The following is a 14647-nucleotide window of genomic DNA, read 5'->3' as shown; positions in this document are numbered from 1 at the left end:
ATGGGAAATACATTATTGAGTTTAAAGGACAGTATGAATGCTAACATTATGTTATTTTCAAGGCTATATTTATATACTTGTGTTTGTATGAAATGTGATTGTAAGAATAGAGTTCAAAATATTAAATCCTAGTTATTATCGAGATGTAAAATATCAAATATATTTTTTTCTTTTTATTTAACTCGATTTTCTAAGTTTTGAGGAGAAAACAGCGTTTTGTAATTTTAAACAATTATCTGGGAGAAAACTAGAAAGAAAAAAAGTGTTATTATCTGTTACATTGACCTCTCAATCAAAATTTAAATGTCAAATGTATAACATAAGACAAATGGCACACTGACCTTAAAAATTGTTGTAGGTTCTTCATTAAGATTGACTCTAGTGATTACTCTTCCTGAATCTTCTTCTACATCAAAAATACTGGCAGGATAAGGATACAGGACATCATCTACTCTGTACCTTACGCGACTTGCAGGTAATCCCTAAAATGAAATCACATATAATTTACTGTCACAGAACAAGAACAAAGGATAGTGATAATGGTAAACTGATTTTTTTTTTTTTGTAAATGTAAACATTACAATTGTTCTTGGTCTCTCTGTCATCCAGGCAAAGGTGTGATGTGATGTGACCATAGCTCACTGAAACCTCCAAATTCTGGCCTCAAGAAATCCTAGCTTAACCTCTCAATCAGATGGGACTATAGGCATGTGTTACCAGGCCGAGATAATTTTTTGTAGACTTTTGTAAAGTCCTGATCTTACTGTTATGCCCCAACTCCATCTTGCTGGGGGCTTTCAACACTCCTCCTTTAAGACAAGAATCTCAGCTAAAAGAGTTCAGTAATAACTGCAAAAACCCAGCTTCCCCTTGTAAGGAGTCCCCATACCAGGTGTTGTTGGTTCTTGTCAAATTTGGCTTCCATTAAGGATTCCCCCTCCCCTACAAAAAGCCCCTTATGAAAGGTTTCCACCCCTGCTTCTATGGGTATAAAGACCTTGAGGCGTGAGCCCGCTCTTGGCCTGGCCGATCAATAAAGGACCCTTGCTTAATTTGGACTCAGTGTGCTGGCGTTTCTCTATTCTGCTTTCTTTGGGTATAATATGACCATGCTCCTCAGGCTGGTCATGGACTCCTGGCCTCAAGCTATCTTCTTACCTTGGACTCCTGAAGTCATGGGATTACAGGTGTGAGTGACCACAGCCAGCTCTACACTAATTTTTGTAATTTCATGGTCTTTTAGACGTAAAAAATCCTGTTTTATGATCTCATATTTCCAGTGTCAAAATGTTGCTGAATCTTTATTTCTTTAGGACAGATCAATCTAACGAAATAAAGTTAATGTTTGCCATGGGCACCTTCTCTTCAATTATGTGAAGCACCTCTGCCTCCCAAAGGGCCAGTGTCTCCTGAACATTATATCTGCTGAAACAATCAGAAGTTTCTTTTCATTGTATTTATTTTAATTCCTTGACACTCAGAGAATGATAAACTGTGGAAGATTATGGTAAAGTAGAGGAATGGGTGTAGAAGAGAAGAAAACAAAAATTATTTACCATCTCTTCTGTGCCGATTACCATGCTAGGAATTAACATAAATCACTAAAATTAATCCTTTTTGGATAGCAACAATCCTTTAAGATAACTTTAACAATGAAGCTAATAATACTAGTGGTAAACTAATGATAGCCAATGTTTATTGAGTGCTATGTGCAAGAACTATACTAATGATGATGTGTGTACCCATTTTATAGCTAATGAATGAGAGTGGAAAATGCTGAATTGTTCCAAAGAAAGGCCAAGATAAGTCAGAACAACAAACCAAAAAAAATTGCATTTTTAAAAAGATAAATTAAAATTTGAAAAATCTCACAAGGAAACAAACTGATCATAATGGAATGGTCAAAATTGTGTTGAATATCTTCACTTGCATTAGGGTTTAGATGGGTTTTATTTAGAGAGTGACACTGGGTGAAAGCACTATAATGCTTAGAAAGTGCTTAGAAAACACTGGAAACCTTTCAATGCTTAGAGCTTCTAAATCTCTTGAGTCCTAGAAGTCAAGTCATCAATTCAAGCAGAGAGCTAGTATGTGGTAGGGTTTGACTTCAAACCTAGAAACTGTATTACAGCATTGCATTCTTTAGAGAGATGGAAACAAAACAAACCAATAACCCAAACCCCTGGTTTTGGCACTATTCTGATGAAAAGGGTAAGGATGTAATATTATTTTCATAGGCTGTTACTCTGGTTGGGTGTAATGCTACTTGATATAGGAATAGTTCTGAGAACATTGTTTTGGGTACTATTAACTTCATGACTATCCTTGAAAATAATCTGTTCTCACATTGGTTCTTGAATTCCAGTTGGGTTATAAATGTGTTATCCTTCAGGATTTCTATAATTCTATACTATACATCACACTACTCACCACTTCCTTGAACACATTCTTTATTTAACGTTTCTTACTCTTCTGCTTTTCCTTCTTCCCATCTAGCTGCCCTGTCTCAGATTCTGTGCTGGCCTCCATTCTTCTTGGCTACTAAATGTTGGAGTTTACCCTGGCTCTGTCACAAGGGTATCTAACTTCTCTACCTCTACTGTATGTCCTAAGGATCCCTCCTAATCCCTAAATATCTTTAAAGTCTTTTTATTTCTTCTATTTGTTCATGACTCCCAAATTTTAATTTCTAGATAAACTCTCAGCCTTAAACGTTCAAACTAGTAAATATAATTGTCAACAACGTAGTTGACATATAGTCTATGTTCTCCTAAATATATCCAAAACAAGAATATGATTTTTTTCTCCCAAATGTGTACCTCCTCCACTCTCATTTAATAGTCCCACCCTTTACTGAGGTATTCTATCTCAAAATTTAGGGGTGATCATTGATCTTTTCTCTTAGACTGAGTAACCAAACCATTACTATATTCTGCCAATACCTCAGTGAACACACAGCCTAGGGCCTTCTCATCTCCTCTGGCAACATGGAGTGGACCTTTAATGGGCTCCCTTTTTCCATTCTAGTAAAGTTATATTTTAAAAATATAAGCCATATCATAAATTCCGCTTAAAACCCTCTAATTACTTTGTATCACATGCAAAAATGATAACCAAATACCTTGCTAAGGGGTATGGGATCCTAACAGGTCTAGTTTCCGCCTACTTGCCTAACCCCCTCTCCTTGTGCACTTCACTTTCACCCACTGTCCTTGTCCCTGCCTCATTACTTCTGCCTTATGTCTGCTACACTCATCTTTCAGATTTCTAGCTAGTAAATTTATTGCTTTCTTCCCCAGGTCCTCTCTAACATCTCCCTTTAAGTTATTTTTCTTTATCAACACTACCTGAAATCATATGTTTTAACTGTCTACTTGTTTACTCTTAGTCTCCCACATAAGAATATAAGCTTCACGAAGGTAGGGACTCTAGGTAAGAAATTACCTAGTGCTCAGTGGTCAGTTCAGCCAATGAGAAATAATAGACAATAGGTATATTTATGAGAAAAATCTTTTGTCTACTTGGACATAATCAGAATTATAATAATTATGTACAATAGCATTTTTCCTTGCTTTTTAATGATAATGCCAAGAGTTATTAGCTATCAGTTTGAGTGTTTTATATATTTTCTCATATTTATACTTACAAGAAATTCATGACTTGGTATGAATAATACCTACATTTTATAAATGATGATATTAAGGCTTTAAGAATTGATTTATTTCCTGAAATAGCTAGAAAATGGCAGTTATGGTTCCAAAAGACTTGCCTATTACTAAAACACAGGTTCTTAAATATTAAATCAAGTTAATACTTGTCAGTAATAACTTAAAGGCAATAGTCCTTTAAAAGGAGAACAACATCTACTAGTTCATATTAGTATTGACTACATTGGATACTGATGCCCACAAGAGAAAAAGTTGAATTAAACTCAATTCGAGGGGAGGAGGGTGGAAGGAGGGGGATTGGTAAGTTCTCACCTAATGGGCACAATGTAAAGGGATGTAACACAACCCCTAGGTGAAGAGCTCAACCACAACTTGGACTTCATGGAACAAATGCAAACAATGTAACTTAATTATTTATGCCCTCAAATTAATCTGAAATTTAAAAACAAAAGAACAACATTATAATAAAATTCAACAAAATTACTTGGGAAAGATGCTTAGAAATTTGATGCCCTGGTAAACCCGGCCTTAATGCATTGTCTAGGTAGGAGTTGTGCCTTACATACTCCAAGGCATTATTGGAAAACAGACAAAAGATGAAAGAGCCACATCACAGCATTAACTGTTTCAAGAATAAATTTCAGAATTTTGCTATGAATAGTAGCCATTCTGTCTGTAAGACTAGAAATAACTTGAATCATAACTGCCATTTCTAGTTATTTTGTAACCACAATAATTTATGACAATCACAAATTGCCTCTCAAGAAACTTTAAAAAATGGTAATTATATTTAGCATGCTCTCTTTGATAAAGCCAGCATACTTGTGTTATGTTTGGAATGATGCCTTTAATTGATAAAATAAAAGGAGACAGTGTTTTGATATTCTGGAGTGTAATCTCTCAGATGCTGAAAATATTTTGCTATCCCAAATATCCTAGAACTTTCTAGACAATCCTAGAACAGATCCTAGAACAGATCTGTGACAATTCTCTAAGAAATTTTCTCTCTCTCTACATATATATGAATATATATATAGAATCTATATAGAATGTATCCATATAGAATTCTTATCTATATAGATAAGAATATATATATTCTTATATATGTGATCCATATTAGCTATATCAATAGACTTTTTATTCTATGATATTAGTTATATAAACTGCTACCACATTATGAATGTGACCCTAGCAGGACTTGGTTACCTTATAATAGATCTTTCAGCCTTGTAATCAAAGCATAACATTTTATTTTGTACTGTATGTTAACAATAACCACATTAAATTCTTAATGATGATGTGGATTTTTCTTTGAGCATATGCAGAAGTTTTCTCTTTCTCACCCTACCTCCCTCTATTCTTTCCTTCTGTTTTTATTTCTCCCTCCTTTTTCTTCTTCCTTTTCTTTATTCAAAAGTCTTTTTAAAATAGTCTTCCTTTTACAGTTAAATAATTAAGCTATGTAACAGGTAGAGGGAATTGACTTTGGGAAACAGCTTTGATCAACATCTCTAACATTGTCCCTGGGACATTTAGAATGTGAATCAGGCCAAACACCTGATTTTAAGAAGTCTTAAAAATTACTATATCTTTAATCTAGAAAAAAATGTGTCATTTTGAAACCAAGAATTTTAGACACTAATTTAAACAATATTAACTTTATCACTGAAAATTATTTATCATTAGTGTTCACTAAATAATCTTCAATAATTAATTCTGTTAAAAATATACCTATGATCAAGGTAAGAATATCTAATACCCTTATTAATTAAATTATAAAAAACTAAAAAATAGTCCACAGTTTATGAATTATATATTTTAATAAACACTATATATGTAATATATAGTTATTAATATTTAAATTATAATATCAATACATATTAACTTATGAAATATTTTCTTTTATTTACAACTGTAGTAGGAATTAAAGATCCTTCTTTATTCCTCTTTATTCTCCATATGTCTATATTTCTTACAATCTAATGTTTCAAATAGTTAATCATTTATTTGTAAAAGCAAACTATCAAAACACATTTTAAGTTGAAGTGAAAATATTTAAATATCCCACTTTACATCATGTATGATAATATATTACATATATTATGGTACATTCCTCTGTGTATATTGTATATATAGTAAGAGAGATTTTTTTGGACCATGAATACTGAAAGAAGAACTATATTTTTACACAGAAGTCAATATTTAAAATTTGATTATGATGGCAACAGATTGCTTTTCTATAGCATTTTGAAACTGGGATGAAATCAGTCTAATACTAACACTAAAAGCAGTTTACAGAATTGTTTTCTTAAAATTCTTACTAAACTGAAATGAGACTATGGTTTGATTTATAAAGCAAGCAAAGTACTTCTTGGTGCTATACTCTGATCAACCATAAATTGATCTCTATTTAGGTTTGCCGCATTTAGATAAAATTTTAAAAGACTTTTATAATAACAAAAAAATCATAACTGTTGTAATAAACCCACAGTAGCATTTCAGGACTTTGCCAATTAGAAAGGCTCTTCCTAATATCTAAAAATTTGCTGAAACAAAATCTCATTCTTTCTTCAGCAATGATGGAACATAGTTGTTCTTTTTCTTCAGGGCGATTTAACTCCTCTAGTTATGAAAATCAGTGTTTCACCCTGTACCTGCTTTATTATAGTAAATATTTCTAATTACATTTATCCCATCCTACACATGCTTTATTGACTTTACATATTTTCTTCGTGTCCTTTTTTCTTAGTTGTTTTGGAAATATATTCAAAAATTTAAATTCCAAAAAAAAAAAAAAAAACAAATTGAACAAATTGATTGTTTTATGCCACTATCAAGGACAAAATACTCTAAATATATACTTAATTTTCTTTTTTAGCATAACTATAATCTATTTCCTTTTTTCTGTAGTTCAACTGGTGTAACTACAATGTCTTTTCCTTGGCACAGATGTTTTAATATCATGAAGTAAAATGCATATAGTTGTTCAGACAAGGTAAAATTTCAAAAAGAGACTATAAAATAGTCTTTTCTTCAAAATAATTTATGGAATATTAGTAGCTATTCCCACAATGAAAGTCGTATATTACATAAGAAGAGAAACTTCGTGTAAACAATTAGGTAATTCTACTCCATTTGTTTAACCACCATTAAAAGAATTATCAAAGCAATATGGAGTTTTTCCTGGTTCCAAACAAAATGAGGAATTTTTTTTTCCATATCTTGAAAGTATGAAGTTGATATTTTAATGGGGATTGCATTAAATCTGTAGATTGCTTTGGGAACGACAGACATTTTAACAATGTTGATTCTTCCTAGCCAGGAACATGATATGTTCTTCCATTTGTTAATATCTTCTGCTATTTCTTATCTTAGGGCTTCATAATTTTCTTTATAGATGTCCTTCACCTCTTTTGTTGTGTATATTCCTAGGTATTTCATTTTCTTTGCAGCTACTGTGAAGGGAATTGTCTTTGATTAGATTCTCATCTTGGTTATTATGCATATAAAAAGGCTACTGATTTGCAGACATTGATTTTATACTCTGAGACATTACTATATATTTTTATCACTTCCAGGGGTCTTGTGCTTGGAAATTTTTAGTACTAGAAAGAACGGGGACATCACACTACCCAGATTTTAGGCTATACTTAAGACCACAGTGATCAAAATAGCATGATATTGGAACAAAAATAGAGACATAGACACTTGGAACTGAACACAAAACCATGAGATGACATCTTACAGCCACCTGATCTTTGATAAACCAAACAAGAATATACACTGGAGGAAAGGATCCCTTACATCAATGGGCAAGCGAGATGAATGGAACCTTCTATAAAGAAGGCAGACTAATGGCTAACAAACATATGAAAAATGCTCATAATCCCTAATTATAGAAAAATGCAAATCAAAACTACCCTGAAGTATCACCTAAACCCAATGAGAATTGCCCACATCACAAACACTCAAAGCTATAGATGCTGGTGTGGGTGTGGAGAGAAGGGAACACTTTTAAACTGCTGGTGGAACTGCAAACTAATACAACTCTTTTGAAAGGAAGTATGGAGAATCCTTAAAGACTCAAAGTAGACCTCCCATTTGATCCTGCAATCCCACTTACTGGGCATCTACTCAGAGGAAAAAAAAATCCTTTTATCATGAGGACATTTGCACTAGACTGTTTATTGCAGCTTAATTTACAATTGCCAAATTGTGGAAATAACCTAAATGCCCACCAATCCAGGAATGGATTAATATACTGTGGTATATGTATACCATGGAACACTATTCAGCCACTAAAAAAGATGGTGACGTTACATCTTTTGTAGTAATTTGGATGGAGTTGAAATACGTTCTTCTTAGTAAAGCATCAGAATAGAGAAGTAGGAATCCAATGTACTTAATTCTGATATGAGGACAATTGATGCTACAACATGGTAGGAGGGGGAATGTGAGAGCAGAGAGAGAGAAGGAAGCAGGGGGCTGTGGGGCCATGGTGCATGACACACCTCTTGGGGATAGGACACTATAATTAGAGGGACTTTGCCCAGCAAATGCAAATGCAAGCAGTATAACCTGGCTCTTTGTACCCTCAATGATTCCCCAACAATAAGAAAAAAAAAGTAAGAAATTTCCTGTTCTGCTGCTTAAAGTCTTTTGAAACGTAAATACAACAAATTCCTTCTTTAAGTTTGTATGGAATGTGAGGACACATGAGAAGCAACACATGATAAATTTGGGGAGTCCCTTCATTTATCATGACCACCATTTCCATAAATCAAGTCAAGCCTGTCTTCTAGGTTGACTTCAGATAACCATGTTTTCACAAAACTGATGAAGTATGGCCATCCTTCTAAATGTCAAGTTCCATTCACCAAAACATTCTTTAATGCTGTTCTGGAATTTTCAAGTAAGTGGCATACTCTCTGTTAGACTGATACAGTTTTTGAATAAAATGTTCAAAATAAGACCATGATTTTAATGGATGTTAATCATTCCAGGTATGCTGAAAACTTTGCCATAATAGTATGGCAGTTGAGATTCACCATGACTTAGAGAAAATTTATAAGGACTTTTTGTTTTCTGTTAGAGAAAACATATTGAACTTTAGTTAAAAAAAAAAATAGCAAGTATCATGCCAGGTGTGGTGGCTGAACCTGTAGTTCTAACACCTTGGGAGGCTGATGTAGGTAGATTGCTTGAGCTAAGGCGTTCAAGACCAGCCTGAGCAAGAGCAAGACCCCCATCTCTACTAAAAAGAAAAAAATATATATATAAAACTAGCCAGACATGGTGGTGGTCTCCTGTAGTTGCAGCTGCTTGGGAGGCTATGGTAGGAGAATCACCTGAGCCCAAGAGTTTAATGTTGCTGTTAGCTATGACACCATGGTACTCTAGCCTTGGTAACATAGTAAGACTCTGTCTCAAACAAACAAACCAACAAAACCACTAGTATCAAAGGACTAAATAATGCATTTCAGATATGATGTATTTTTAAAGGAAATTGAAAAATCGATAAAATATTACCAATAAAAACTGCATCAATCATTTACTATCACTTATCACCTTGTTTGATTTTTTAAATTATATTCATGATCTATTTTTTAATTATATTCATGATCTATGTATATATGACTTAATAAAAAAAGAAAAATAAATAAAAAAAAATTATTAATTCTCTAACTCGGAAGTGAATTGCTGGTAAGTTTCATAGTACCAGGATTAATTCTAGATAATGTTACATACATTCATTCAGCACCTTTACTGGATGAAAGCTGCTGAGTCATGTGAGTATAAGAACAAACAAGTTCAGAGCCAAATGAAGGAGGGAGAGTTCGTCTGCTATCCCCTTATACCTGATGTCCTTCAGCAATAATTCAGCCACGTTGGCCTCCTAAGACACCAAGCTCATTCCTCCCTCAGGGCTTTTCCGCTTGTTTTGCTCTCTTCCTGCAAAACTCTTGCATGGCCAACCTCCTCTGACATCCCCATCTCAAAGGGCACCTCCTCTCTCTGCATATACCCCTTCATAAGCCCCTCAGTCAACTCCTGTTTCATATTCTTTATGTTACATATTCTTATTTGAATTTATGTGGCATAATTATGTGCATATGATTTTCAGCCTGGCTTTGTCCCTCATATGTGAGCTTCTTTTGAGCAGACACTTTTTTCTGGCTTGCCATTATGCAAGATATCAAGAATAATTTGTTGAGTACATATTGAAACTATAGTGTGATCAATGCTTATGTGTATACGTACCTTGAACTGCCAGGAAGCGTGACTCTATGGGACCTTATTTATACAGGTTAGATATAATTAAAATGAATCTGCAATACCCCTGGAATTACAAACGTACATACACCTTGCTCCTGTTTGTAGTACCCACCTGAGCATAATTTGGAGGAAGAACAGATTATCTTAATGGTTTGTATTTCGGGAAGAGTTTTCACAAACAGATACTAATGAACCCTGTGAAAACACAGCTGCCCAAAACTATGAGGAGAATAAATATTCTTTCAAAAATATTTCTGAATAAAATATTACAGAAATGAGGTTTCGTGTGAGAAAGTTCTTCCTTTTCCCTTCTGTCTGAAAGGACAGCAGTATCTCGTCACTGTTTCCCAAATTCTACCCTTATACCACATGTGACTCTCCTAATTATTTTAATGTATTCCATTAATTAATTCTGCAAAATGGACATCATTTTGAAGTTTTGAAATGAAATTTTCAAATTTTCAAAATTTCTGAAATTCTAATAAATGAATCAGCAGAACCATAGTCCTCCCTCACTCAGCCCAGCTTAACACCCACATCTCTGCTGAAAGAGACAGCCACCCTCTGCCCACAACCAGGGAGCTCACTGGCCCAGAAAATCTCCTACTCTGCTTTCCTTTGTCCTAAGGGGTGCCACCTTGGTGCGCTGCACTCTCTCAGCACTGGCAATCCCCAGGAGTTAGGCCTCGGGAATTTTGCACTTCCTCGGAGTTTAACCATCCTGTGTGGCTGCTGCAATCAAAGTGAGCCCTGGGGAATGTCTGTGGGGAATGGATGATGTGAAGATACAAGGACTGAAGGTCCCTGGACAGGAAAAACTTCCCCAACCAGTGGACAGCAAACTGGACATGTACCAGCACAGCTCGGGTCCAGGGTGAAACAAGCTACCCAAGGTATGCTGGTGACCTGGTGCAATGCCCTTAAGAAGTCCACTGTGCTTGGGTTTGTGAAGGCAGAGGAGCTCTCCGTAAGTTCAGAAACCAGCAATGTGCTGCAAGGGCAAGGAAAACACCCTCACCCACGGAACACACATCCCCCACGTCTGACTTCCATCAGCCTCCTGCTTCCTTCCCTTTCTGTCTCCTGGCTTCTACCAGTGACCTCTAAAAGGTTCCATCACAATTATCTGAAAAATTCAATCAAGCTATGATTATTCACCTAACATTGGTTCTTCTTTCTAAGAAAAATTAGTCTCTAAGTCAGCTACCTTCTCCATTTCTACACTGGTAAATCTCTTTATGGCTACAGTACCTCTATGAATTGTATTACCTCGGAATGTGGCTAAACTTGGGCAAGTTTTTGACTTACAACCCACCAATATCTGTTCACAGGAAACCATTCATAGCTATTTATATTCATCTCTCGAGATGAAAGGCGTCAATGAGAAAGACACAGATGCTTCTGTACTCATAGGCCTCACAATTTGTCAGGTTGGAGAGAGAAAGCAGGCACCAAAAAGCACAGTTAACCACCAATATTTTTGATTAATCTGTGACGGAGAAGCATATGGTGCTATTCAATGAAGGTGTAGGCAAGGATTATTATTTCATGAGCCAGACATGGATATCTTAAAGTTTAAAATTAATGGAGATACAAGTACTCTATCAAATTAGAGGCAAACTCAAGTGTTTTTACCATCACACTGGAAGTGAGACGGGAATGGAAGAAAAATGATCTCACACCCATGTGAGTCACAACAGCTAAGTGTTTTCACTCTTCATTAAGCCCAAACAACAATGTCGTGAAATGAGTCATGTAACTATATGGAAAAGAGGTTTAAAGAAGTTAAGTAACTGCAGTACAATATTATTTTTCCCAATTAGCCACAAATGCCAATAGTTTTGGCATTAGTCAATAATTTTGAGATATTCTGGAACTGCTTTTTAACCTTCCTGATGGTAGGAAGAATATGATTTATGACATCTATTGTAAAAATGAATCAATTAATTTATTTGTTCATGTATTAGGCATATTTCTAAATATGATTTGAGGTAACAGGTAACATTTCAATATTACATAGTTTCCAAAATGAAAGAAGAATGCTATCAACTTTATGATCATCTTTCATTGGCTAAATTTGGTAAGTGTAAAACTCAGTAAAAATCGATTTGAACAGTACTACTACTGGAATAGTCTTTTATTTAGTATATCTATGTGTCCTAAGGACGCTATACAATAGGCAATTTTTCTATGTTACTGGGAGCATGGCAGACAAATATTGCCACAAAGGCACCCACATTAGATTTTTTTAAATCAAAAGTGATATACTTCTATATAATAATAGGGTGGGAATAATTAATATAAAAGAATAAATGTAGGTTTACATCAAGAAAATATAATCTTAAGATAACAATTATTTTTTTTATTACTCAGTACGTTTCTACGTTTGATATTCATTCTTATAGTGAGTATTAAACACAATATGTCTTGACTTAATCATGGTGAGATATAATTAATTACTATAGAAGGTAATTGCACACCTGTATGAGGGATGTTCAGACTTGCAAACATAGAGAATTTCAATGAGACCATAATGGACCAAAATAATTAGGGACTTAATATCAGGGGATATCTTGATTTAGTCATTTTTCTTAAATACATAACTATCGAGGAATTACTTATTCAGACCCACATAATTTTCTTCATAATAATAGCAATCACATTGTATCAGGGAATACTAAACCTATTATAATCATTAAACACAAACATTAAGTAATTGTTTTCAACAAAGATCTTTCTTTCTGACATAGTTCTGAAATTTCTTTCTCCCAATGTCTTTGAAGCAATTACTCTGATTTATTTTGTAACCGTATAATCCACAAATTCTGCCAGCTGTGATTGAACATCACGAATTACGGTAAAGCAGTTTAATTGTTTTTTGAAGTCATGGGACTTAGTCATCTTTTAGTGGCTCTAACAGGATGTTAAGGCATACTTAAAAGAGAAAAGAAAACCAGCAGGTCAAACTCCCTAGGTAGTCACGGAGAAGAGTGTATTCTTTTCTTTCTTCCTTTCCCCTCTGCTGCTTTTAACGTCTTGACAATACAGTTCACCAACTCTTATAGGCAAGCTCTGTGTGCTACTTGCCAATTAATATAATGTGTGTGTGTAGCTCAGTTTCTATAGATAGGATATTAAAACAACTATTAAGAACCTAAGAAATGTTTGCTTTGAGATGATTTATCATTAAGTCTCTTGGATGATGTTTTCCAAAGGTAAATACATACATATCTCAGCCTCTAAAGACATCAAATCAATACACATCCCCTTCAAAAGGTCTTCACTGGGCACAGTTTTTAAGTTTATAAGGAAAGAAGCTGTATACATTTGGATGTCTTTCCTACAAACCAACTCATGGAACCAAAGGAACTAAAAATAGGAAGGAAACTGCACTAGAGCGACTCATTACTGATCCTGCGCCCTCTGCCTTAAAACCCTTCCGTTTTTCTTAACACTGTCTTCCTGACTTACTAGACTGCACAGGAGCTGACTCAGATTTCCCTTTCTAGTCATTTTTAAAGTGGCTCCCCTTTGGTTTGGAGTCTGACTGTTACCCCTCCTATTTTAGGGCTTAATTCTTCTCCTCTGCCACTTAGCCACTGCCATAACCTTCAGACCTCAGCTCAGAATCACTTCGCCCAGAACCTTCCTTGACTCTGTAGATAAAATCAGGCTCCCTCTTATCCAGTTTGACAGGTCTCTAAGCATTTCCTTCTTAGAGCATTTTATGGTTAGTCATTTCCATACGCTTGGTTGATTTTTGATTAATTTTATCTCTTTAAGCTTGAAATTCTGAAGCTAGGAAACATGACAGTTTAATCCTCACTGCTTAACCCAACATCTCTTATATAATAGATGCTCTTTAAATAATATGGGATGCCCACACATATGGTATAAATTGAGGGATTTTAATTTTGTTTAGATTTCAGGGGCACAGGTTTGAGCTTAATTTAATCTATAGTTTCTAAAACATCATTAATGAATCTCCAAGGCGTATTTATTCATTTTTTTCTCTTTTTGTTCTCATACTTCTCTCCCATATTTGTTTTCCACCAAAGGCAATCATTGGAATGCATTTTAAAATGCACTTTTAACCACACTTCTGTAGTACATTATATTATGATCTATTCACTCCTTTTTCTCCCACTTCCTACCCTACTCTTTTGGGCCTGCACCCATGTGACTTACTTTGGTCAATGGTATGTAAAGAATCAAAACACAAAACTAGTCTTCACCTATAATCATGTATTAGTAAGTTATCAGTGAAGAGCAGGCTTGGTTAGTCACAGCTCCCTGAAGAGAGAGATATATGGAATAGCTGAGCCCAGCCAAGGACAGCCAACCCCCAAGTGCAGATTCATGAATAAAACCACCAATCTTCATTACTCTAAGCCAGTGAGATTTTGGTCTTGTTTACTAAGCACTTTTTTTTTTTTTTTTCAGAAAACTGGATTTACTGCTACAGTGGGCATTTTTAAAAATAACTTTATGTGGGCAGGACCTGTGGCTCAGTGAGTAGGGCACCAGCCCCATATACCGAGGCTGACAGATTCAACAAAAAATAGCCAGGCTTTGTGGAGGGCACCTGTAGTCCCAGCTACTCAGAAGGCTGAGGCAAGAGAATTGCCTAAGCCTGAGAGCTGGAGGTTGCTGTGAGCTGTGATGATACGACACTCCACTGAGGGGGAAGAGTAAAAGTCTGT

General features: G+C 35.0%; 1 protein-coding gene across 16 annotated transcripts in view; it reads right to left on the bottom strand.

Annotated features, from left to right (window-relative positions):
* PCDH15 (protocadherin related 15) overlaps window positions 1-14647 on the bottom strand; it is a 691874-nt gene that overhangs the window by 148159 nt on the left and 529068 nt on the right. For all 16 annotated transcript variants that reach the window (XM_003783651.1, XM_003783650.1, XM_023509543.1 and 13 more), the window contains one exon: window positions 342-482. In XM_003783651.1, coding sequence (XP_003783699.1) covers window positions 342-482 — 141 coding nt within the window. The remainder of the gene's footprint in view (window positions 1-341; window positions 483-14647) is intronic.

This window comes from Otolemur garnettii, unplaced genomic scaffold (genome assembly GCF_000181295.1).
Source record: "Otolemur garnettii isolate 467f Iridium unplaced genomic scaffold, OtoGar3 scaffold00008, whole genome shotgun sequence".
NCBI lineage: Eukaryota > Metazoa > Chordata > Mammalia > Primates > Galagidae > Otolemur > Otolemur garnettii.
The sequence above is the reverse complement of the archived record's forward strand: the minus strand, read 5'-3'. Positions and strand labels throughout refer to the sequence as shown.